Source organism: Lithobates pipiens, unplaced genomic scaffold (genome assembly GCF_037356315.1).
Source record: "Lithobates pipiens isolate NorthernLeopardFrog02 unplaced genomic scaffold, aLitPip1_a1.2 Scaffold_19, whole genome shotgun sequence".
NCBI lineage: Eukaryota > Metazoa > Chordata > Amphibia > Anura > Ranidae > Lithobates > Lithobates pipiens.
In genome coordinates this window covers 452469390-452496422 of record NW_027507764.1, presented here as the reverse complement: position 1 = coordinate 452496422, position 27033 = coordinate 452469390, and the positions used below count along the sequence as shown (strand labels likewise).

Below are 27033 nucleotides of genomic sequence, written 5' to 3'. Positions count from 1 at the left end.
ATAAAATATTGCAACAACCGCTATTTTATTCCCTAGGGTCTCTGCTAAAAAATATATATAATTTTTGGGGGTTCTAAGGGATTTTCTAGCAGGAAATACAGGATTTTTACTTGTAAGCAACAAGTGTCAGAAAAGATTTAGTCTTTAAATGGTTAAACTGAGAACTCTACACACAGAGTTCAGGTCATTGATAAGTGTAAACATTGCATCTCTTTGGTCTTTTCTTTGCAGACTTCCCAGAATGGAGAAGTCCCTCCACTGAAGATTTCAGGCAACTTGCACTGACTTCTATTACAGAAATCATTTGCAAGAGATATGATCGGCCTTTTTTTTATCAGCACAATCGGCCGATGCCGATTAATTAAAAAATGCCAAATATCGGCCGATATATCGGTCGACCTCTATACAGGGTATGCCAATCATCTGCGATCGTTTTGCAGAGAGGCAGATCGCCGTTTTGACAAGGAATAAGATGGAGAACTTGTGTTCCTGCTAAGTAGGAACACCAATCTCTATCTTCATCCAGTCAGAGAAACCTCCACGCAGTTAGAAAGCACTCCCGATTTGTTGGGAAAAAACGGACATACATTTTATTTGGGTACAGTGTTGCACGACCACGCAATTGTCAGTTAAAGTAACACAGTGCCATATCGCAAAAAATGGCCTGGTCATTAAGGGAGTAAAACCTTCCAGGGCTGAAGTGGTTACAATAACAAACCTGTTATACTCACCTGCCCTGTGCAATTGGTTTTGCACAGAGCAGCCCAGATCCTCCTCTTCTTAGGTCCCTTGTCAATGCTCCTGGCCTCTCCCTCCTGCTGAGGGTCTCAGCAGGAGAATCTTATGGTTGAAAAGTTGGTCAGCCGAAGCGCCATGGCACCTGGCTGGTTTTCCTTTCCACGGTGAAAGGCTGTTTGGGGATGATTTGGACAAATATATCCAAAAAATATCAAGTAGAAAGAGTACTGTTTTGCCAGTAAAGAAAAGGAGTAAACGTTCCTCATTTAAACAGGCTCCTTCTCCAGGGCCAGGGACTGCAGCCTCCAGGCAGTTGCGATGGCCTCTGTCGTCAGGTTCAATTGGTAAACCTTAGGGTCAAAAGAAGTCCTGGGGCAGGAAACCTACAAGACAGAATACTAAAGCCTCTTTATGAAGGGGTGCCCCCACTCGAGTGGGGGGAAGGCTTTTGCAGTTCTCAAGGGTCTGGCAGGAAGAGCTTGGAGACAGATGGGTGGTCTCCACAATAGATCTAGTTTACAAACTAGAGTTCCGAGAGTTTACGTCTCCTCGTTTCATCAGGTCAAACTTCCCCAAAAATCCAGAGAAAAATAAGTCTCTCTTTCAAGCGATAGACCAACTTGGGTCTCAAAAAGTGATCATGGTGGTCCCCATGGAAGAGTAGGGGTTGGGGTTTTATTCAAACCTTTTCACTGTGCCAAAAACCAAATGGAGATGTCAGACCCATTCTAGATCTCAAAGATTTAAACCGATTCCTGAATATCCGCTCTTTTCGCATGGAATCAATCCAATCAGTTGTCTCCATCCTACAAAGAGGAGAACGTCTGGAGTCAATCGACATCAAGGATGCATACCTGCATGTGCCTATATTTCCGGCTCACCAGAAGTATCTGCGTTTCGAGGTAGAAAAACTCAATTTTCAGTTTGTAGCTTTGCCTTTCGGTCTAGCTACTGCACCTCCGGTGTTTACAAAAGTTCTAGCCCCTCTTCTGGCCAAGTTAAGGGCCCAAGGTATAACAATTATGGCATACCTAGATGACCTGCTCTTGATAGACCGGTCAGTAGCCCGTTTAGACCAAAGCATGGTCACCACAGTCAACTACCTGAAATAACTAGGTTGGATCCTCAATCTAGAGAAATCTTCTTTAAAACCATTAAGAAGGCTAGAGTACTTGGGTCTGATCATAGATACAGCCCAGAAAAGGCTGTTTTTACCCCAGGCAAAAATCAGTTCCATAAAAGAGCTGGTTCAGGTGGTCAGGGCAAAGAAGGATCTTCTATTCGCCTTTGCATGAGGTTGTTGGGAAAGATGGTGTTTCCATTCAAAGCAGTTCTTTATGCTCAATTTCAGTCGAGACTGCTGCAAAACATTATCCTATCTGCTTGGAACAAGAAGGTCCAAGTGCTATATTTTGAATGCGTCTGTCGCCAAAAGTGCGCCAGAGCCTCAGTTGGTGGAGGATATCCAAGAATCTGAAGAAGGGGAAAGCCTTCATGCCAGTTACCTGGAAGGTGGTAACAACAGATGCCAGCCTTTCAGATTGGGGAGCAGTCCTGGAAGAAGCGGCTGTCCAAGGAAAATGGTCCAGGACTGAAAGGACCTTGCCCATCAACATTCTAGAGATTCGGGCAGCACGTTTAGCCCTAAGGTCCTGGATGTTCAGGTTGCAGAATTGTCTGGACAGGATTCAATCCGACAATGCCACAGCGGTGGCTTATATCAATCACCAAGGGGGCACCAGAAATCATGCAGCCCAGGGAGAGGTAAACCATATCCTAGCCTGGGCAGAAGAACATGTGCCATGCATATCGGCAATTCATTCTAGGGATAGAGAATTGTCAGGCAGACTACTTGAGTCGCCAACAGTTGTTCCCGGGGGAATAGTCCCTTCATCCCGACATCTTCCTGGTCATGTGCCAAAGATGGAGGGGTCCCGGATGTGGGTCTGTTTGCGTCCAGTTTCAACAACAAAGTCGACAACTTTGTGTCAGGAACAAGGGACCCGCTCATGTGTGGATTCTGATTTATGTCACTGATTTATGCATTCCCTCCTATTCTAATGCTACCTCGTCTTCTTCGCAGGATCAAGCAGGACAAGAAGTCGGTGGTTCTTGTGGCCCCAGCGTGGCCCAGAAGGTCATGGTATGCAGTGATCGTAAGGATGGCAGTAGGGGACCCATGGACCCTACCACCAAGTCCAGACCTGCTCTCGCAGGGACCAGTATTCCATCCTACCTTACAAGCGCTACATTTTACGGTTTGGCTATTGAAACCCACATTTTTATGAATCGTGGCCTTTCGGGTTCAGTGATATCTACCTCGATTAATGCAAGGAAGTCAGCTTCCAGAGTCATGTATTATAGCATCTGCAGGGCATATGTTTCCTGGTTTGAATCCAGGGGTTGGCATCCTAGAAAATATGTTATAGGTAGAATTCTTGCTTTCTACAAATGGGATTAGAGAATAAGTTTGCGTAGAGTACCATCAAAGGTCAAGTCTTGGCCTTATCTGTATTGTTCCAATGTCCACTTGCTTCGCATTCTCTGGTCCGGAATTTCATACAGCGTGGTAACACGGCTTAATCCTCCGGTTAGGTCACCCTTGAAACCTTGGGACCTGAATCTAGTTTTGTCGGCTTTAAAAAACAGCCTTTTGAGCTGATATGGCATACTCCCTTGATCCTTTTGACAAGGAAGTTAGTTTTTCTGGTTGTCATATCTTCTGCAAGAAGATATTCAGATTTGGATGCTCTTTACTGTAAAGAGCCATATTTATTCGCAAGGATAAGGTGGTATTGCGTCCTCATCCTAACTTTCTACCGAAGGTAGTGTCAGGTTTTCATCTAAACCAGGATATTGTTCTACCTGAAGGAAATTCGCTACATTCTCTTGATGTAGTGAGAGCAGTCAAAGTCTACTTGAAGGTGACTGCTCAGATTTGGAAAACAAATGTTTTGTTTGTGTTGCCTGAAGGTCTTAGAAAAGGACAGGCAGCATCAAAATCCAGTATCTCTAAGTGGATTTGGCAAGTGATTGTTCAGGCTTATGGTTTGAAAGGGAAAATTCCACCTTTTCAAATCAAAGTGCACTCCACCAGGAGTGCTTTGTGGGCAGGGCATCACCAGGCCTCCATGGCTCAAATCTGCAAGGCCGAAACTTGGTCTTCAGTCCACACATTCACCAGATTCTATCACGCGGATGTAAAAAGACAGGAGGATATCGCCTTTGGGAGCAGTGTGCTGCAGGCAGCAGTAAAGATCCTCAGGTCTGATGACACCCTGCTTTTATTTGTGTCTCCCTCCCCTCAGATAGCATTGCTCTGGGACATCCCATATAGTTACTAATATGGCTCTGTGTCCCGTGATGTACAATAAAGAAAATAGGATTTTTATAACAGCTTACCTGTAAAATTCTTTTCTTGGAGTACATCATGGGACACAGAGGTCCCTCCCCTCTTCTAATATACACATGTATTGCTTTGCTACAAAAACTGAGGTACTCCCGGTAAGGGGAGGGGTTATATAGGGAGTAAAACTTCCTGTCTAGTGTGTGCCAGTGTCCATCACCTAAAGGTGGCCTATATAACCTATATAGCTACCACTATGGCTCTGTGTATTTTACAGGCAAGCTGTTATAAAAATCCTATTATACCTACACACACCATAAACGAGTTGCAGTTTATGTACATAATGACACATAATGGCACATTGCAGTTACCCGTGGTGTAGGACAATATTTCCATGTTAAAGTTCACCGTATGTTCGAAACATGACTGCATCCCATAAAGCTTGGGGCGTTTTGTGGATTTGTTCTACTTTGGAAGCGGATGCTAGCATATCTGCAAAAGACATATAAATACCAATGTGGTCTAGAATTTAGGCCAAACATCGGAAAAGAAGTAAAGTCGAAACCGAAAGCAAAGAAACTGTCCAACCAACAAATACTTACAAACGGTGCAAAGTTCAAATTCTGTGGCTCTGTCATATAAAGGCCACTAAGAGTATCTGTCCTGGGGGCTGAGGTATAGGAGGCCAATGGGAGGACCGGGTGCACAAACACATGTCCCCAGCAGGATAGGGCTCATCCTAGTGTACTCAGTGATGGTGCAGAGTAATAACTTAGAAAGTATCTATAAAGTAAAGTAAATAAAATGAACCATGTATAACCATGATGGATAAGAGGTGCTGCTACCATAGATGAGTACAGCCAATAACCATATTAGGACTATAAGAGAAATGTGTTTTGTGCAGATATGCTAGCATCTGCTCCTAAAGAAGTGGAGTGAATCCATGAAACGGGTTGAGCTTTATGGGATGCAGTCATGTTTCCAACATACGGTGAACTGTACACTCAGAATATACCATCTAAATTTTGCTATTTTAACTGACTTTATGATATGGAATATATTGTCCTACACCACGGGCAACTACAATGCACCATTATGTGACTTGCTTACATGAATAAACTGCAACTCGTTTATGGTCTGTGTATGTCTATAAGATTTGATTACTACCTAAGTTTAACTTTTGCAATGTGCTATGTTTTTTGTTCATGTTAACTTCAGCCCCGGAGGAATTTGCCCCTTAATGACCATTTTTTTTGCGTTACGGCACTGCGTCGCTTTAGCTGACAATTGCGCGGTCATGCAATGCTGTTAGTCACACAGGTAACTTCTCGATTGTCCTCCTGATCAGTTACAGTTATTATCACTTATCATTCTATTAGTGTCACTAGTGATGTCAGTTAGTCACCCTCCCAGCCAGTGTCAGTTAGCGCCAGTCCCCGATTGTCCACAACACTAAGGCCCCTTTCACACATGCAGACCGTTCATTTCATCCGTTCGGTCACATCTTTAAAAAAAAAAAAAAAAAACGTGTGAAGTTTACATCAGTGTGTCATCCGCTTTTTACATCTGCCAGCTATAGTTCTTAACCACTTGAGTCCCGCAACCATTCTTTCATGCAAAATGGACCGTTTGTCTGTTTACATCTGTTTTTTGCATGTTTTTCATCCAATCCATTTTTTTAACAGAAGAAAAATAGGGCATTTATTGGTTCCAAAAAACAGATGCTGATGGAAGCGGATGTAAATAGATGATCATCCATTTTTCCACTGATGTCTGTTTTTTATCCAACAACCAATGGATGAAAAACGGACAAGTGGTCCGCATATGTGAAAGGGGCCTAACACAGTCAATCTAGAAATGTGATAGGTAGTCAGAAAGTAAAAGCTGTGTAAATTCCAGTATTTATACACACCATAGTTTGTAGACGCTATCTTTTTTGCACAAACCAATTAATATACACTTATTGGGATATTTTGTTTTATACCAGATATGTAACAGAATACATTTTGGCCTAAACTTATGAAGAAATTTTATTTGATTGGATATGTTTTATAACAGAAAATGTTATAAAAAACAAAAGCTCTATTTGTGTGAAAAAGGGATATAAATTTAATTTGGGTACAATGTTATATGACCGTGCAATTAGTACTGAATAGCAAAAAATGGTCTGGTTATGAAGGGGGTAAAACCTTCCAAAGGTCAAGTGATTAAAGTGGAGGGCCACCCTAAAAAAAAATTATATTAACATTCACAAAAAAAAAAAGAAATGTGCAAAAAAATTTTTTTTACTTACCAGAAACCCCTGTTGCTAGGCAGTCTAATCTGCCTCTTCCTATTCCACAGTGCTTCCTCCTCTTCGGCGAGCTGCCCCGTTGTCTTCTGGGACATGTGTGTATCCCAGAAAACAATGGGGCCATTCACAAAACGTAGTGTGACTCGTGCATGTGCAGTAGGAAATTGGCAGTGAAGCCGCAAGGCTCCACTGCCTGTTTCCCTTCGTTAAGATGGTGGAACCAGCACCCGATCCGATGGACGGATCGGTCTTGGGCTTCCGACATCGCGGGCTCGCTGGACAGGTAAGTGTCCTTATTAAAAGTCAGCAGCTACAGTGTTTGTAGCTGTTGACTTTAAAAAAAAAAAAAAAATTGCGGCTGGAACACTGCTTTAAAGAGGAACTGCAGTCTGCTTACATAATTTGTAATAAAAACATCTTTGCCATTCTGAAGCTTCCCTCTAACAGCTTTGCATATTATTTTATATATACTGTGATTCTGTACAAATATGCTGCAGAAATCTCCCACCACTGAGTCTGGCTGCAGCCATTTTAACTGTGGGCAGCTGAAGTTGCTGCCTGTTAATTTCCTGGATTTACACAGACACACAGAAGCACACCTCTAGCTCTGCAGCCTTCATTGGCCCTCGTATGACCCGCCTCCCTCCCTCCCTGGCAAATTCTCACAAGAGTTAAGGCTCGTACACACGATCGGATTGTTGGCAGACAAAGCGCCAGACTTTTGTCCGAAGGGCGTGTGCACTTGTCTTGCATACAAACAGTACACAATTGTTGGCCAACAAACAGGAACGTAGTGACGTACTGCATGGAATTTCAGCTCTTGAGCACCACACTTTGGGCACCTTCTGCGAATGTTGTGTTTGGTAGGCATTGATTCTCAGCATTAGTGTTTGTAATTTGGACTTTTGTCTGATGAAATTGTGTACAGACGATAGGAAAGTCTGACAACAGACCGTTGTCCGCCAAAAATTTACTAGCCTGCCATCCAACATTTGCTGGTGGAAAGTTGGCCAACAATTGTCTGATGGAGCGTACTAATGGTCGGATTTTAGGCAGTCTGTCATCACACAATTCCCTGGTGAAAATCCGACCGTCTGTATGGGGCATTAGAGAGAAAGCTGTGCATGATGTCATAAGCCTAGGCTAATGACCAGGCAAGAAACACGAAGTGGGCTGTAGTAGGTATTTACTGGCAGAAAAAAAAAAGTTTTACTATCCAAAGTTAAAACAAAAAGGGCAGAAGATTTAATAGATGGAAAGTTGAAAAAAAAATGACTGAAGATCTACTTTAGCTACGTTTTGGCAGTGCCTGTAATGAGCAAATACGGCTACCCGTATATACTCGAGTATAGGCCGACCCGAATATAAGCCGAGGCCCCCAATTTACCCCCAAAAAACTGGGAAACTTATTGACTCGTGTATAAGCCGAGGGTGAGACATGCCTGTCCATCCCTGTGTGTCCGTCCATCCCTGTGTGTCCGTCCATCCCTGTGTGTGTGTCCGTCCATCCCTGTGTGTGTCCATCCATCCATCCCTGTGTGTGTCCATCCATCCATCCCTGTGTGTGTGTCCATCCATCCATCCCTGTGTGTGTGTCCATCCATCCATCCCTGTGTGTGTCCATCCATCCATCCCTGTGTGTGTGTCCATCCATCCATCCCTGTGTGTGTGTGTCCATCCATCCCTGTGTGTGTGTGTCCATCCATCCCTGTGTGTGTGTGTCCATCCATCCCTGTGTGTGTGTGTCCATCCATCCCTGTGTGTGTGCCCGTGCAGCCTTGTGTGTCCAGCCTACCTGTGTCCCGAGCCTCCGTCGTCCCGTGCCTCCGTCCCGTGCCTCCGTCCCGTGCCTCCGTCGTCCCGTGTCTCCGTCGTCCCATGCCTCCGTCCCGTCCGAGCCTCCGTCGTCCCGTGCCTCCGTCCCATCCGAGCCTCCGTCCTTCTGCCATGCCAGGATCGCCGCTCTTCGTCGGCGCCTCGGCGGCCATTCCTCTGTTCAAAAGCCGCGCCTCCGTCTGTGATAGGCGGAACACTCAATTTCCCAGCAGTCTGTGTTCCGCCTATCACGGACATCCTCTCATCCTCGTCCGCAGTATGAGGATGAGCGGATGTCCGTGATAGGCGGAACACTGACTGCTGGGAAATTGAGTGTTCCGCCTATCACAGACGGAGGCGCGGCTTTTGAATAGTAGAATGTCCGCCGTCTGTCTGCACGACACGCTGATCGGGCAGGCAGACGGCGATGACTCGAGTATAAGCCGAGGGGGGCACTTTCAGCCTCAAAAAAGAGGCTGAAAATCTTGGCTTATACTCGAGTATATACGGTACTTTCATGTGCATATACAATTAGAAATTATATAAAGAAACATTATCACATACTGATAAAAAAAATTTCCACTGAATTGATCTCTTTTATATATTCATTGTTTATAAACGACTATTCTTGCCATTAAAATGAATTAACCCCAAAGTGCCTCACTCACTTAAATGCATTACATGAGTTTACAAGTGTTTCAAAACTCTGCTGCCAGGAGGAAAGGAGTCTCTAGAAGAGTTAGCAATACATCCGATGTGTGTGGCCTCAAGATAGGAGGTTTAGGAAGGCCCTGCTCAGAGCTCACAATTTAACCATTTGACATTAGGAAGGTTTAACTCCCTCTTGACCAGGTTCTTTTTTGCTATTCAGCACTGTGCTATTTTAGGCTGGATTCACACATATGTAGTTTTAGTGCTTTTTGCATTTTGCAGATTTGCACTGTAGTCCATTTAACATGGTTTCCTATGGAACACGTTCTGTAGTGCAAATCTGCAAAATTAAAAAAAAAAAAAACACTAAAAATGCATAGGTGTGAATCCAGCCTAAAGGGGTTGTAAACCTTTGTATTTTTTCACCTTAATGCATCCTATGCAATAAGGTGAAAAAACACCTGGCAGTCACCGGCACCCCCATTTTACTTACCCGAGCCCCTTCATCCCTTCGTGCAGGGACACACTGTCCCTCTCTCCACAGGTTCCTGTTCTTGATTGGATAGATTGATAGCAGCACAGCCATTGGCTCCCGCTGCTGTCAATCAAATCCAATAACACAGGTGCTGGGGGGGTGGGGCCGAGTCCAGCATTCGTGTCTGTGGACACAAATGCTGGACTCTGGATCGCGCCCGCAAAGTAACCCCTATTAAAAAGAATTTTAAAAAAACGATCCTTTACAATCACTTGGTCATGCAATTTACATTTGTATCTTTTTTTTTTTTTTTTTTTAACACAAATAGAGCTTTCTTTTGGTAGTAATATTCACCACTGGGTTTTTATTTCATTTTTTTTTTTTGGCTATATAAACAAAAACATTTCAGTGTCCCATTGGGGAGATTTTCCTGTACTTCCTGTCTCAACCAAACAGGAAATAAGAGGAAATCCTTATAAAGCAAGTGACTCCCTGATTGTTAACAGGGTCACCAGAACTAATATCACCACTGGAAGATTTCCCCTCTATTACAGTTCTGTGGACAACCCAACATTTTGGATTTTCTTTTACTTTTACATTCGGTGAATATCGGTAAACAGGAGAAAAAAAAGAGGGTGAATCTCCCTAAAAAGGGCACAGCTAGAAATAAGAACCAGATGTTCTAATTCCTCTACCCTTTATCCAAAACAAAAAAAATAAATAAATAAATAAAAAAAAAGTTTTGCCTTTACTTATATTTTAGGATACACTCTTTACTGCTGCATTGATTTACCCTGTTCACCTCACCTCGGCACAGGGTGCAGGCATTGGAACTGTCAGTCATAGAGAACCTTTGGTGATAAAGCAAGGGCTGGTTGGGGAGGGCCAGGTGTGGGTGATCTGTGCACTTTGCATTAAATACTGCTGACCCATGCACATGTGTTACATACATGCACATGTGTTACTGCTGATCCTTACCCTATGTTACATACTACTGATCTCTGCATTCACATTACACACTACTGACCCCTGCACTGTGCGTTACACATTACTAACCTCTGTATTTACAAATTAGTAACCTTGGTACTTTGCATTACACAATGCTAATGCCTGCATTGTGCATTACATACTGCTAGCCTCTGCACTCTGTCTTACACACTACTGACCGGTGCACTCTGCATTAAATACTGCTGATCCCTACACTTTGCATGACGCACTAGTGATCCATGCACTCTGCATTACATAAAATAGAGCAGAGGTAAGGTGCTACTTCCCAATAAGATTAGAATTTTTTTTTCACAGCTACCTGGGTGCTGAAAGGCAGTCGCACAGCTGCAATGGCAATCATGAGAAAAGATGTCTGACCGGATTTTCCAACAACAAGATCCGATCGCACATTTTCCGTCGGAAAGTCTGACCATGTGTACAGTGCATAACAGACAGCAAATGTAGTGAAGATGTAGAGAACAAGGCCCACAAAGCTGAAATGCGTGTACATCTGCTATCTGCTATTCTGTCTTTTTATGGAGAATCGATACATTTTGAAGATTTTAACCACTTCAATATCAGGACCTTAAACACCTTCCTGCCCAGACCAATTTTGAGCTTTCAGCGCTGTCACACTTTGAATGACAATTGCACGGTCATGCTACACTGTACCCAAATGAAATTTTTATTTTTTTTTCACACAAATAGAGCTTTCTTTTGGTGGTATTTGATCACCTCTACGGTTTTTATTTTTTGCTAAACAAATAAAAAAGACCGCAAATTTTGAAAAATTTTTTTTTTGTTTCAGTTTCAAAACTTTGTAAATAAGTAAGTTTTCTCCTTCACTGATGGGCACTAATGGGGCTGCACTGACGGGCACTGATGAGCTGGCACCAATGAAGTGGCATTGATGGGCACTGATATGTGGCACTGATAGGTGGCACTGATGGGCGACACGGATGGACACTGACAGGTGGCACAAATTGGCACTGATAGCTGGCATGGATTGGCATGAATGGGCATGGATAGGCGGCACAGATGGGCATGGATAGGCGGCATAGATGGACATGGATGGGCACTGATAGTTGGCACGGATGGCCACTGATAAGCGACATTGTATTGCATATTTTGTACGGATGGATGCCAATCAGTGCCAAACAATAATGCATGCCAATCAGTGATGCCCATTGTGGGCACTGACTGGCATCCCTGGTGGTCTAGGGTGGCATACCTAGTGCTGGGCATCCCTGGTGGTCTGGTGGCGTCCCTGGTGGTCCAGTGTGGGCATCCTCGGGGGGGGGTCTGCACTGATAATCGATCAGCACAGACCCCCCCCCCCCGTCAGAGGAGCAGCCGATCGGCTCTCCTCTACTCGCGTCTGACAGACGCGAGTGAGGAAAAGCCGATCACCGGCTCTTCCTATTTACACTGTGATCAGCCGTGATTGGACACGGCTGATCACGTGGTAAAGAGTCTCCGTCGGAGACTCTTTACCGAGATCGTAGTTGCGGGGTATCAGACTGACACTCCGGAACAACGATCGCCGTGATGCATGCCCCCGGGGGCGCGCAGCGGCTCAAAATCCTGAGGATGTCCTATGACGTTCGGTCAGGATTTTGAAACCACTTTGCAGCCGTCATTTCACAATTGGCGGGTGGCAAGTGGTTAAAGAGCAAGCAAGGAGTTGCAGACCATCTTCCTCATTCTGTATTACATACTGCTGACCCCTGCAGTCTGTGGTACTTAATCCGCAGGCCCCTTTCACACTGGGGCTGGAGGTGCGTCGGCAGTAAAGTGCTGCTATTTTTAGCAGTGCTTTACGGTCGGATTTGCAGCGCTATTCGGCCGATAGCGGGGCGGTTTTAACCTTCGCTAGTGGCCGAGAAAGGGTTAAAAACCGCAGCAAAGCACCATTGATTTCAATGGGCAGGAGTGGTGGAGGAGCGGTATACGCACTGCTCCAAAGATGCTGCTTGCAGGACTTTTTTTACTGTCCTGCTAGCGCACCGCTCCAGTGTGAAAGTCCTCGGGGCTTTCACAATGGAGACAAAGCAGCGGCTGTTTCAGGGTGCTTTGTAGGCGCTATTTTTAGCGCTGTAGCACCTGCAATGCACCCCAGTGTGAAAGGGGGCTAACCCTTGTAATCTGTAATCATACTATTGACCTCTGCACTTTGCATTTAAAGAGGAAGTAAACCCTGATGGGTTTACTTCCTCTTTCATTCCCTGCAAAGGTAAAGCATAATGGACTACTATGCATCGCATAGTAGCTCATTATGTGTCACTTACCTGACACAGGAGCCAGCGAAGTCACCGCTGTCCCCTGTAGTCTGGCACATCCATCTTCTCGGTGGGTCTCGCTGCTCCGCCACTGTCCTTCGGCGAAGCCGCAATGACGTCACTCCCACGCATGTGCACGGGAGCCGCCACTCGCGGCATATCGCCGTTGACCGCCGTAGGTTTAGGAGATATTTCTTGGACCTATAGGTAAGCCTTAATCTAGGCTTACCTGTAGGTCAAAGTGTGTTGTAAGGGTTTACAACCACTTTAAAGGGGTTATAAACCCTTGTGTTTCACCTACCAATTGCTGTCGGCATATATATACACATTGGCAGAATGGCACGGCTGGGCAAAGTAACGTACTTGTATGTTACTTTTAATTTCCCGTAGTGCGTGTGCCTGCCGCGAGCTCTGCGACCATGCCCGCGGGACCTTCATGTCACGGAGCTGCTGATGTAAACAGCATCTCCCCGTTCTGCCTAATGACAGGACACTGATCATCGTCTCCCTGTCATCGGGAGCTGCGATCAGTGTCACGTCACACACAGCCCACCCCCCAGACAGTTAGAAACACTCCCCAGAACACACTTAACCCCTCCCCGCCCCCTAGTGGTTAACCCCTTCACTGCCAGTGACATTTTTACAGTAATCAATGCAATTTTATAGCATTGATCACTGTATTAATGCCAATGGTCCCAAAAATGTGTTGAAACTGTCCGATGTGTCCGCCATAATGTCGCAGTCACGATAAAAATCGCTGATCGCCGCCATTACTAGTAAAAAAAAATTATTAATAAAAATGCCATAAAACTATCCCCTATTTTGTAAACTTCTGCGCAAACCAATCAATAAACGCTTATTGCAATTTTTTTTTTTTTTACCAAAAATATGTAGAATACGTATCAAAACCTAAACTGAGGGAAAAAAATACATTTTAATATATTTTTGGGGGATATATACAGTGCCTTGCGAAAGTATTCGGCCCCCTTGAACTTTTCAACCTTTGGCCACATTTCAGGCTTCAAATATGAAGATAGAAAATTTTTATTTTTTGTGAAGAATCACCAACAAGTGGGACACAATTGTGAAGTGGAACGAAATCTATTGGATTTTTGAAACTTTTTTAACTAATAAAAAAAATGAAAAATGGGGCGTGCAAAATTATTCGGCCCCCTTGCGTTAATACTTTGTAGAGCCACCTTTTGCTGCGATTACAGCTGCAAGTCGCTTGGGGTATGTCTCTATCAGTTTTGCACATCGAGAGACTGAAATTCTTGCCCATTCTTCCTTGCAAAACAGCTCGAGCTCAGTGAGGTTGGATGGAGAGCGTTTGTGAACAGCAGTTTTCAGCTCTTTCCACAGATTCTCGATTGGATTCAGGTCTGGACTTTGACTTGACCATTCTAACACCTGGATACGTTTATTTGTGAACCATTACTTTGTAGATTTTGCTGTATGTTTGGGATCATTGTCTTGTTGGAAGATAAATCTCCATCCCAGTTTCAGGTCTTTTGCAGACTCCAACAGGTTTTCATCCAAAATGGTCCTGTATTTGGCTGCATCCATCTTCCCCTCAATTTTAACCATCTTCCCTGTCCCTGCTGAAGAAAAGCAGGCCCAAACCATGATGCTGCCACCACCATGATGCTGCCACCACCATGTTTGACAGTGGGGATGGTGTGTTGAGGGTGATGAGCTGTGTTGCTTTTACGCCAAACATATCGTTTTGCATTGTGGGCAAAAAGTTGGATTTTGGTTTCATCTGACCAGAGCACCTTCTTCCACATGTTTGGTGTGTCTCCCAGGTGGCTTGTGGCAAACTTTAGACGAGGCTTTTTATGGATATCTTTGAGAAATGGCTTTCTTCTTGCCACTCTTCCATAAAGGCCAGATTTGTGCAGTGTACGACTGATTGTTGGTCTATGGACAGACTCTCCCACCTCAGCTGTAGTTCTCTGCAGTTCATCCAGAGTGATCATGGGCCTCTTGGCTGCATCTCTGATCAGTCTTCTCCTTGTCTGAGCTGAAAGTTTAGAGGGACGGCCAGGTCTTGGTAGATTTACAGTGGTCTGATACTCCTTCCATTTCAAAATGATCGCTTGCACAGTGCTCCTTGGGATGTTTAAAGCTTGGGAAATCTTTTTGTATCCAAATCCGGTTTTAAACTTCTCCACAACAGTATTATGGACCTGCCTGGTGTGTTCCTTGGTCTTCATGATGCTCTCTGCGCTTTCAACAGAACCCTGAGACTATCACAGAGCATTTATACAGAGACTTGATTACACACAGGTGGATTCTATTTATCACCATCAGTCATTTAGGACAACATTGGATCATTCAGAGATCCTCGCTGAACTTCTGGAGTGAGTTTGCTGCACTGAAAGTAAAGGGGCCGAATAATTTTGCACGCACCACTTTTCAGTTTTTTATTTGCTAAAAAAGTTTAAAATATCCAATAGATTTCGTTTCCACTTCACAATTGTGTCCCACTTGTTGGTGATTCTTCACAAAAAATTTAAATTTTATATCTTTACGTTTGAAGCCTGAAATGTGGCAAAAGGTTGAAAAGTTCAAGGGGGCCGAATACTTTCGCAAGGCACTGTATTATAGCAAACAATAATGCATTTTTTTCCAAAATTGATGCCTTTTTTTTTTTTGTTTATAGCGCAAAAAATAAAAAGCACAGAGGTGATCAAATACCACCAAAAGAGAGCTCTATATGTGGGGGGAAAAAAGGATGTCAATTTTGTTTGGGAGCCACATCGCACAACCGCGCAATTGTCAGTTAAATCGACTTAGTGCCGAATCGCAAAAAAGTGCTCTGGTCAGGAAGGGGGTAAATCTTTCCGGGGCTGAAGTGGTTAAATGCATCCTATGCAATAGTGCCGGTTCACACTAGTGCGATGCGAGAACCCTGCGAATCAACTGCGGGTTCCCGCATCGCACTCGACACGCACGGCAATTCACACTGCCATATGCGAACTGCTGGGGAGTGTCATTATATGTTAACGAGACCCCCATATCACACTGCGAACTGACAGTTCGGACATGAATCGGATCGCATATGTGTGAACACACATGCGATCCTATTCTAGTCCGAACAGAAAAAAGGGTCCTGTGCGTGTTTGGACCGAATGCGGTGCAATATCAGCCATACTATCTGTATGGCTGACATCGCACCCGCACAGACATCGCATGTAATGTGAACAGCAGTGCGCTGCGAATTACATGCGATGTCTGGCATCACATTAGTGTGAACCGGCACTCAAGGTGAAAAAAACTTTTGGCAGTCACCACTTTTGGGTGGAACATTTTTTCCACCACTTTTGGGTAGAACTCCGCTTTAAAGTTACTGTGCATGTAAAGGCAGGCGCCCCAATACTTTTTCTAATATAGTGTACATGCGCCCTTCGCCATCTATGATTGGCTGTCTGCTGGCCAGATGTCAAGCGCACGTCCTTGGTCAAACAATGCATTATGGGACATTCAGCAGGAGGAATTCCCACAAATTTTCCTAAGACCCCTTCCACGCCGAGCCGTGGCCACGTCAGCGCTAAAGTACCAATCGTTTTAGCACTCTTTAAGCTGCGTTTTAAACCCCAAAGAAGGGGTTAAAAACAACCGTGTTGCGATGCTTTCAAATCGCTTCAGAAACGCTGCCCATTCATTTTAATGGGCAGGGCGTATTGGGAGCGCTGTATACAGAGATGCTGCTTGAAGGACTTTTCCTAATGTCCCGCAAGCACACCGCCCCAGTGTGAAAAAGTCGCACTGAAATGAATAAGAGGCGGTTTTTAGGCACTAAAACGCCTGCGAACCGCCTCATTGTGAAAAGTCGCACTGAAATGAATAAGAGACAGTTTTTAGGTGTTAAAACGCCTGCGAACCTGCCTCATTGTGAAAAGTCGCACTGAAATGAATAAGAGGCGGTTTTTAGGCGCTAAAACGCCTGCAAACCAGCTCAGCGTGAAAGGGGGTTTAAGTTTAGCTCTCATTCGAACATGCACTGTTCATCCCCATTATTTAGCAGGCCCACTCCTTATATAGTCAGAAGCTTTCCCAGCCCTGTAGAGGGTGCCGCCCAATGACAACACAGTGATGAAGCCGTGCTCTATGATCACACAGGACATGCACTGAGCGCCTCACTAATCACACACCTGGATGTCCAGGATGGACGGCCTGAGCCGTGGCCCCGCCCCCTCTCCTGTCTCCTCCCTCGTGCTTTCATCTCCGCCATCAGCTCCTCCCGCTTCTGCTGTCGGAACGTCTTCTCCATCGATCTCGTTCTCTGTCTCCTCCATGTTTATTGTAAAGTGCTGCGGGCCACTAGGCCAACTCGTCCCCCGCTGACGTATCACGGGCTGGCCTACATCTCTCCCGACATGTCTGTCACCAACCGGCGCTTAGCCTGTGGTCATAGCAACCCTCCATTCCGCGCAGACTCGCTAGGCACTTCGTGTAGCGTGTGTGGGCTGCGAGTGACGTCATTCCTCCACGTGATCCACACAGTATAGTGCTCTTCTATGGTAGTACAGCTCTGGGTCTGGCGATAATTCCCTCAGAAATAATTCCTGTCACAAAATATCATAGCCTGCAATCTACTAAATAATATTGGCCTGCAGCTGGCCTGCAAACTACTAAATAATATTGAAGAAGTGTCAGTGTCACAGAAATAAGGCTTGACTGGCTCACACTTACAGGTGCGACTAAGCACAGGGCGTGTTTTTGTGTGGACAGCAGGCCATTCCCCTCATAGGGCTGTCCTATGGTGAGAAATGGAGAAAAGAAGTCTTTCCAAAATCAAATCACACTTAATAGCATGGTGCTGTGGCGGTTTAGCGCATGTGAAAGTGCACACATTTGCAGATATGTTGGGGGCCACTGCACGTCTGCTAAAGCACAGCATGTTTCTCTGCGTTTTGGGAAAGTGCATGTTGTTTTTGCCGACACGCAAAGATAGGAACCTAGCATAAGAGCATGGTTTTCAGGTGATTTCAATCCATTATATTAGGTTCAGATCTTTGTGTTTGGCACATTTTTGCAAGAGTCAGGGGCTTTAAAATGAATGGGCTACCCTACACATGGAAATTGTCTGGAAATGTGCATGCACTTGGTCTCACTTGTACATACTATAAGCACTGCTCAGGCTGCATTGCTGTACACTGGTCAAACTGCATAGATGGGCACTGGCCAGGCTGCAGAGATGGGCACTGGTGAGGCTGCATAGATGGGCACTGTTCAGGCTGCATAGATGGGCACTGTTCAGGCTGCATATATGCACACTGGTCAGGCTGCATAGATGGGCACTGGCGAGGCTGCATAGATGGGCACTGGTCAGGCTGCATTGCTGGATACTGGTCAGACTGCATAGATGGGCACTGGCCAGGCTTCATTGATGGGCACTGGTGAGGCTGCATAGATGGGCACTGGCCAGGCTGCATAGATGGGCACTGGTCAGACTGCATTGATGGGCTCTGGTGAGGCTGCATAGATGGGCACTGGTCAGGCTGCATTGATGGGCACTGGTGAGGCTGCATAGATGGGCACTGGCCAGGCTGCATAGATGGGAACTGGCCAGGCTGCATAGATGGGCACTGGTCAGACTGCATTGATGGGCTCTGGTGAGGCTGCATAGATTGGCACTGGTCAGGCTGCATTGCTGGACACTGGTCAGACTGCATAGATGGCCACTGGCCAGGTTGCATTGATGGGCACTGCTGCATAGATGGGCACTGTTCAGGCTGCATTGCTGGGAAATATATTGCCCTCTAGTGTATGCCTTAAAGCGGAGTTCCACCGAAAAAAAAAAAAATTAAAAGTCAGCAGCTACAAAAAGTGTAACTGCTGACTTTTAACAATCGGACACTTACCTGTTCCACAGTCCAGCGATCCAGGCATATGAAGCCCTGCTCCTCTCCCCCTCCTCTCTGAGGCACCGGTATTCGTACTGTGGGCACCCAGCTAAGGTCTATCTAGCTCAGAGGACAATATGGCATTAAAATATCCCATAATCAGTATCCTTGCAGGGCAGAGGGGAATAATCCTCTCCTGAACAGCATACAACAATGCAGGTGAGAAAGGTGGAGGAACATATATGTTAATCACTACATATCTTTAAGACCATAAAGTAAAGACCAATAATACAAATTTACCCTGTTTGTCGGTACATATCTCTTCAATCAAACATGTAAATGTTTTGTGCATTAGAATTGAAACCCCCCTGGCAAACGTGGAGTAGGTGGCATGAAATGCCTTTTGTATTGACGTTTTTTTTTTCGGGGTCATGATTTTACTGCCCTTGAGGTGAGTCTCCTGCAAGAGGACTAGTTGAGGCGAGTGGGATTTCAGGTATTGAAACAAAAGGGCTGTCCTAAATTTTGAATTTAGGCCCCTGATGTTCCAGGAAAGAACAGTAAAGGAGACAGTGTCAGCCATGGTGACGTTAGATCTGAAATAAGTCAGCATGTAAGGATATAAATATCAGAGGACAACTCATGAGCAGCACAATCACAGCAAAGCAGTACCATAAAAGTTTAGCAAACAAACAGGTATGTAGCGCCGGCTCCTCAAAGGCACGCACTATATGTTTTGAAATTTAATGTTACACCTGAACTGCAGTTTGGTTTGGGTATAATTGTTCCAAATTTTGACCTCTGCATCAGTCTGACTGGACTATAGGGTGTTCGACCTGGCCATAGGGGGCACTGTCTCTTGTGGCAGGCATGGAAACTCAGTTTAGTTGGTGCTTTAAGGTTACTCTCTCTCAGAGCCCGCCCAGTGGGATTGTCACTCTTGCTGTGCTTTCTGGGAGAGGGTACTTAAGATGCGGATGTCACGTGGTTCGGGGTTCCTGTCCAGAAGTATGTTCTGACTCCATGGGCCTGGTCTTAGTGAGCAGCCCCCAGGAAAGCTATGGCCTGGGGTGCAGATCCACCCGACTTTATGTCTCGGGGCTGGCTAGCCCGAGGCAAGGAAGCTAAGGAAAGGATTCAGAGGTGGTCCGGTTCTGTCTCCGGTCATGGAGAGGCCCAGCAACATCGTAGCTATCCAGGGGAGTACTCTTCAGAAGAAGGCCACGCATGGGTTGGCTTTTTAGCAAGAGCCTGGTAGGGCTGAAGTACCTAAGTGAATCCAATTTTGTGGGTATCGCCAAACCGGCTGAAAGATCCTGGTACCACACGAGTGTTCTACAAGTCCTAGTTTCCTGCATGTTCTACAATAATGTCTGTGGCAGAGACTTATTCCTGACTTAAGCACCTTTTTGGCTGCTAGGCCTTGTGAGAGAGGGACTTGAGTGAACATTAAGCTGTGAATGGCTATTCTCTGGATTTAGTCGAAGTAAGCAAGTTCTTTATTATTGACCTTGACCCTAAGAGTACCTGAACTTTCCTCCTAACCTTCTGATCCTATAGTAAGAGACTGTTCCTTAACTACATTTTTGCAAATAAAAATCTCTTTAAGCGGATCTGTCGTCAGTCTCTAAAGTTGCTGGGCCATCTACCACGGGAAACCCCTAGATGCAAATCGAGGTGAAGAAGGTAATGGTAAGCCAAATCAAACCAATCAAAGAACTATGCACGTGGTGAATACAGGACACAGGGTTGTGTTTTTTTGACTACGACATTTTGTGAAATGATGGACATCCACTGTTGGTGCGTAAGCGTGGGAGGAGCCTGGAAAAAGCCAGCGAGTTGCGCAGTTGAAGGAACCAGTGGGAGGAGTCTAGCCTGTTTCGTTTCCTTGCACGAGGCACCGTGTGAGTGTGTTGCGGGAGTGGAAGAAGCAGGTTGGCTTTTCTGGACGCGGAGAAAAGAGACTTTTAACACAAAAATGTTCCAAGCTCCGGGAGAGCCACCCAGCATGGGACCCCATATGCCGTCAGGAGAAGGTCTTATGGGTGTGAGACTCCCGGGAGCTACTTTGACCGACACAGGGATTCGCCTGGCCCCTCAAGGGCGGTTCATCCTGTACGCATCAGGAGATGTTGAGGCCCTGGGGATGCTATGTGGAAGGTGTGAGGGACTGTTTGTGAACCCCCAGCCATTTGTCCGCTGTCCTGCTTGTGGGGAATACTTCTTCAAAGTGGAACAGTCAATCGCGCTACCGTGGCCCTACTGCGTGGACTGGGCCACAGGTGTGACAACCGAGGAGGCGGCCATATTTGCTCCTTTAGTGAGGCCTTCCACAGAAGTGATACCTGTTGCTGTTGACACCCCTGAGGGAGATGCCGCTACTTCTTCGACTGCTACTGTTGGAGAGACCACTCTGGAGCAGATGGACACTGCTTCAACCACCATTACCGAAGTCACCATGCCTGCTTTGGAGAAAGTGGGGTGTACAAAATCTTCCCGGAATCGCAACGGAAGACCGATACTGAATCCGGCTGGACCCAGTCGGTGGAAGAAGATTGCTTCGGGGAAAGCTACGCAGACTGTAAGTAAAACTGTAGTGAACTATTTACCGGCAGTAGAGTACCGGGACTCAGTGTTAGGCCGCGTACCCACGGGCGGATTGTCTGCCCAACTTAGTCCGCTGAACCGTGTTTCAGCGGACAATCCGCTCGTGTGTGGGCTTCAGCGGACTTTTTCAGCGGACAGTCTGACGGACTTAGTCTTTCAGAATTTCCGTAATTTTGTCCGCTGAAACACGGTTCAGCGGACAATCCGCTCGTGAGTAGGCTAGTTCGACGGAGTAAGTATGGCGCATGCTCAGAAAGGATTTACACGGCCGAAGGTTGCATTGCAGTGTATTGGACGTCGAATTTCTAGTCCCGTCGTACGTGCCGTACACGTCATCGCGCAAGCTTTCGGCGGACTGTCTGTTCATCGTGTGTGGTCAAGTCCGTTCATTCGAAAGTTGGACGGACTGTCTGTCGGATTGTCTGACGAACTTAGTTGGGCAGACAATCCGCCCGTGTGTACGCGGCCTTAGAGTCCTTGTCAGATACGGGGTACGATGACATTTTTGAGACACTGTCCCAGGAGTTGTTATGGGCTGGAGGGGATGATGTAGCCACCACTTGTACAGATGTTTTGGGCTGGTTGTCCCTTACTTCAGGGGGTGGAACGACGAGTGCGGCAAACCCCATCACGGTGTATGTGACTTTGCCCAAACCCGTGAATTTACCCACACTTCAGAAGGACTCTGCCGTGTTGGTGCAATGGTCCTCAAACTCCTGTATACCTCCCAGGGAGGGAAGTGCCCGTGCGCTGCCAAGGCTTGCAAGGTTGCAGCGGCTCCTTAACAAAAGAGTAGCCAATGAATATGGACTGGAATTCCGAGGGAAATTATGGATGTAATTGAGGAGAACCGTGTGGCATGGTACGAGGACGATGTTTGGAACTATTTAAAAGTACCAAAGCTGCTTCGTAAGAAGGCCTTTTCACTGGAGCTGTATGAACGCTTTGTCGAATGTCTACAGCATTGGAGTTACGGTCGGCACATTTATGGGGACAAGGTTGTTATTTGCCGATCGGAGAAAGATAGTGCCGTTTATTTTATCACTACTGTGGATGCACGGGAAAAGACTTGACCTTACCAGACCCGCGTTTCTATTGGTAGGAGAAAGGCTACCGGAACTTTTTTTTTATGGACTTAAAAAAAAAGAGTTTTACTTTTTATCCCTGATTTCCTGAAAAAGGAAAGAAGAAAATCAGTAACTGTGGGGTATTTAAACAGGGTCAGTTCAACAGAACACCGTGTCAAGTTTACCTTATGGGTCACAGTACCTGCTTTAGGTAAAGACTGCACTTCAGTGACTTTTACCACTAGGTGGCATGAGTCGGCACCAATAGTACTGTTTTTACCTGTTGAAAGAAAAAAAATGTTTTAAAGTTTAGGAGAGAGGGCTCCATTGAGACTGGGATGGAACCCTGCCTTCTAATAAGTTTGTGTGCAATTTGTTGGCTGTGTATTTTCTTCTTTCTTTTAGGATTCACCAAAGAACATCTATCAAGCTGCTGGAGAGTGGGTGGTTTAGGTAAATGTTTTAATAATGTTTAAAGTTTTATTGTTCTTCCCTTTTCCCCATTCCTACCCCAAAGTTCAGGTACTCAAGTTTTCTAGGTTTGGAACTATTTTTATTTCTTTTGCCTAGACGATGGGGACATCGTCTAGATTGGCAGTGGCAGTGTGTAGCGCTGGCTCCTGAAGAGCATGCACTATATGTTTTGAAATGTAATGTTACACCTGAACTGCAGTTTGGTTTAGGTATAATTGTTCCAAATGTTGACCTCAGCATTAGTCTGACTGGACTATAGGGTGTTCGGCCTGGCCATAGGGGTCGCTGTTTCTTCTGGCAGGCATGGAAGTGCAGTTTGGTTGGGTGCTTTAAGGTTACTTTCTCTTGGAGCCCGCCCAGTGAGAGTGTCACTCTTGCTGTGCTTTCTGGGAGAGGGTACTTAAGATGTGGATGTCACATGGTTCGGGGTTCCGGTCCAGAAGTATGTTCTGACTCCATGGGCCTGGTCCCCCTGCGGATCCACCCGACTTTATGTCTCGGGGCTGGCTAGCCCGGGGCAAGGAAGCTAAGAAAAGGATTCAGAGGTGGTCCGGTGCCATTTCCGGACATGGAGAGGCCCAGCAACTTCGTAGCTATCCAGGGAAGGAGTATTCAGAAGAAGGCCACGCACGGGTTGGCTTCTTAGCAAGAGCCTGGTAGGGCTGAAGTACCTAAGTGAATCCAATTTTGTGGGTATCGCCAAACTGGCTGAAAGATCCTGGTACCAAACAAGTGTTCTACAAGTCCTAGTGCCCTTCATGTTCTACAATAACGTCTGTGGCAGAGACTTATTCCTTTAAGCACTTTGTTGGCTGCTAGGCCTTGTGAGAGAGGGACTATCCAACTTGAGATAACATCCAGCTGTGAAGGCTATTCTCTGGATTTAGTCGAAGTAAGCAAGTTCTTTATTATTGACTTTGACACTAAGAGTACCTGAACTTTCCTCCTAAACCTCTGATCCTATACTAAGAGACTGTTCCTTAACTACGTTTTTGCAAATAAAAATCCCTTTAAGCGGATCTGTCGTCAGTCTCTAAAGTTTCTGGACCATCTACTACTGGAAACCCCTAGACGCAAATCGAGGTGAAGAAGGTAACGGTAAGCCCAATCAAACCAGCAGCTCCTTTGGGGGTTAGTGCTATAGGTAGAAAACAAAACCCAAAACTGCATACCCTGCTCATATCTAACAACCCTACAAAAACTAGGTAGGATGAAGATAGGAGCCTCGTACCCAAAACAGAACAAAAACTGGTAAGGCAATTAGACTAAATCCAGTGTAGCACTGGGTAACGTTGTGCGGACAAGAGTCTAGTCAACATTTTCAGTGCCAGGTGGTGGAAAAAACACTGTGCGGTGGGGGGGGGGGTTTTGGGGTGGGGGGATCTTCACAGAAAGAACCAGGGAATAGACAAGATAGCCACTATTGCAAGCATCTCAAATGAAAGTTAGTAGGCTTGTGCAATTCGTTTCGTAACGAATCGAAATTCGGCCGAATTTTGCATCTTTCGGACATTCGGATGCATCCGAATGTCCGAATAAAAAAATAACAAGTTACAACGAATACGAAAGAAATATAACGAATGAATTCGACATGATTCAAAATAATTTCGAATACATTCAAAATGATTTCAACATGATTCAACATTATTTCAACTGCATTCGAAATGATTTCAACATGATTCGACATTATTTCAACCGCATTCGAAAATATTTTGTGACCCGAATTTAGGGCCATGTATCTCGGGGTCACTTGGTGCTAGGCACTTCAAATTTGGATATGTTGTAGTGCTAGTATTATTGTGTATAGTATAGTATTTGGGGTTTCTAGCTATAAGTGACCCCGAGATATGTGGCCCCAAAATCGGATCGCAAAATGTTATTAGTTATTAGAGCAGAGAATAACATTTTGCGACCCGATTTTGGGGCCACATATCTCGGGGTCACTTATAGCTAAAAACCCCAAATTTGGTATGCAAACACAATAGTACTAGCACTACAACATATCCAAATTTGGAGTTTCTAGCACCAAGTGACCCGAGATACATGGCCCTAAAGTCAGGTCACAAAATATTTTCGAATGTGGTTGAAATAATGTCGAATCATGTTGAAAACATTTAGAATGCGGTTAAAATAATGTCGAATCATGTTGAAATCATTTCGAATCCAGTAGAAATATTTTCGAATTTGGTTGAAATATTTTCGAATGTGGCCGATTTTTCGAATTCGGTAGAAAACTAAACGAAATCCGAAAACGAATTTAAGGAAGTTAACGAATATAACTAAACGAAATTAATGAATTAACGAATTAAAACGAAACTAAACAAATTTTTTCCTTTTGCACATGTCTAAAAGTTAGCATACCCAGTTCAACGGGCATCAAGCCAATCTGCAGCCACTTCAGGGGTGTCAAAGAAACGGACCCGATCTCCATCGACAACTCGCATTCTGCTGGGATACAGCAGACTGAAGCAGATATTCTTGTCACGGTGCCTCTTATGAACATCAGTGTAGGATCTGCCGCATTGCTGTATTTCCTGTAAGTAGTCGGGGATAAGAGGAGTTTGGTATTTTCAAACTTCTGGTCAGGGGTTGCTCTTGCAGCAGCCAATGATCACGGTCCCTGTAATTTAAGAGATGCAGCAGGAAAGGTCATCGGTGGGTTGTCTGGAGCAGGAGGCGTTGGCGGGACTCTGTGTGCCAATTTGACCACTGTCCTTTCTGGCAAGCCCAGGATTCTTATGTTGTTTCTCCGCAGGCGATTCTCAGTATTGATCGCCCGCTCTTGCAAAGCTTTAACTTGAATCTTTAGAGCCTGCAGTTCCCTGGAGTCAGAATGTACAATATCCTCAACTGCTGAGATATGGTTCTCTGTCTCAGCGATCCGGGAATGAAAATTATCCATGTCATTTCTGATATGGCTAATTTCAGTAGCCATGTCATCCACCTTTGCTGTGAGTCTCGCCGAGCTGGAGGCGATAGCTGCTAGTACCTCTTCTCTGGATGGAGAGTCAGCCGCCTCCTGTCCTGGAGAGGTATGTGTGCTGACAGACATGATGGAGGGTGAAGGCCACGTGGGCAAGAAGGCGGCTGTGGAGGAAAGACAGGGAAGAGAGGGGATCGAGCGGATGTTGTGCTGCTTACTCTGTTAGGGAAAGCTAAGTTTCACAGGTGGGCGAGAAGTTCTCCAATAGTGCAGGATAGTCTGCATGGAAGTGTCAGGATCAGGAGCTCAAGTACCTCACATCTGCTCACTTTCACATCCGGTCACGCCTCCGCATAGGCATGTTTTGGTAAAGGTGAACAGACCCTTTAAGGCAGAGGTTGCCAACCCCTGGGCTGCAGACCAGTATCAGTCCGTGGCCTGTTAGAAACTGGGCCAAGGTGAGCGACGGCATTAGATTCCCATAGGAACCGAACCCTACTTTAACCACTTGTCATCCGCCATATGTTAAAATTACGGCGGCAAAGTGGTTTAAATATCCTGAGGAGACGTCATATGACATCTTCAGGATATTAAGCCCCCGGGGGTGTGCATCGCGGCGATCGTTGTTGTGGTGTGTCAGTCTGACACACCGCAACTATGATCTAGGTAAAGAGTCTCTGACGGAGTCTCTTTACCATGTGATCAGCCGCGTTCAATCATGGCTGATCATGATGTAAACAGGAAGAGCCAGTGATCGGCTTTTCCTCACTTGCGTCTGTCAGACGCGAGTAGAGGAGAGCCGATCAGCTGCTCCTCTGACAGGGGTCTGTGCTGATCGATTATCAGTGCAGCCCCCTAGAGGATGCCCACACTGGGCCACAGACCACCAGGGATGCCCACCACCAGGTATGCCACCCTACACAACCAGGGATGCCAATCAGTGCCCACAATGGATGTCAATCAGTGCCCACAATTGATGCCATTCAGTGCCCACAATGGGCATCACTGGCAGGCATTATTGTTTGTCACTGATTGGCATCCATCAGTATCACATGTTACAGTACATCAGTGCCACGTATCAGTGCCCACCCATGCCACCTATCAGTGCCCATCCGTGCTGCCTATCAGTACCCATCCATGTCATCTGTGCTGCCAATCAGTGCCCATCCGTGCCTCATATCAGTGCCGCATATTAGTGCCCATCAATGCCACCTCATCAGTGCCACCTCAACGGTGCCCGTCAGTGCAGCCCCATCAGTGAAGGAGAAAACGTCCTTATTTACAATTTTTTTTTCAAAATGTTGGGTCTTTTTTTATTTGTTTAGCAGAAAATACAAATCCCAGAGGTGATAAAATACCACCAAAAGAACGCTCTATTTGTGGGAACAAAATGATAAAAATTTAGTTTGGGTACAGTGTAGCATGACCGTGCAATTGTCATTCAAATTGCAACAGCGCTGAAAGCTGAAAATTGGTCTGGGCAGGAAGGTGTATAAGTGCCCTGTATTGAAGTGGTTAAACTGTGC

General features: G+C 45.6%; 1 protein-coding gene across 4 annotated transcripts in view; it reads right to left on the bottom strand.

Annotated features, from left to right (window-relative positions):
- The window catches only part of UBXN2B (UBX domain protein 2B), a 71708-nt gene extending 54663 nt beyond the window's left edge, over window positions 1-17045 (bottom strand). For 3 of the 4 annotated variants that reach the window (XM_077492734.1, XM_077492733.1, XM_077492736.1), the window contains exon 1: window positions 16742-17045. In XM_077492734.1, coding sequence (XP_077348860.1) covers window positions 16742-16885 — 144 coding nt within the window. In that variant the 5' untranslated portion in view covers window positions 16886-17045. The remainder of the gene's footprint in view (window positions 1-16741) is intronic. The other variant, XM_077492735.1, reaches the window with a different exon arrangement.
- Between the last annotated feature and the right edge of the window lie 9988 nt (window positions 17046-27033).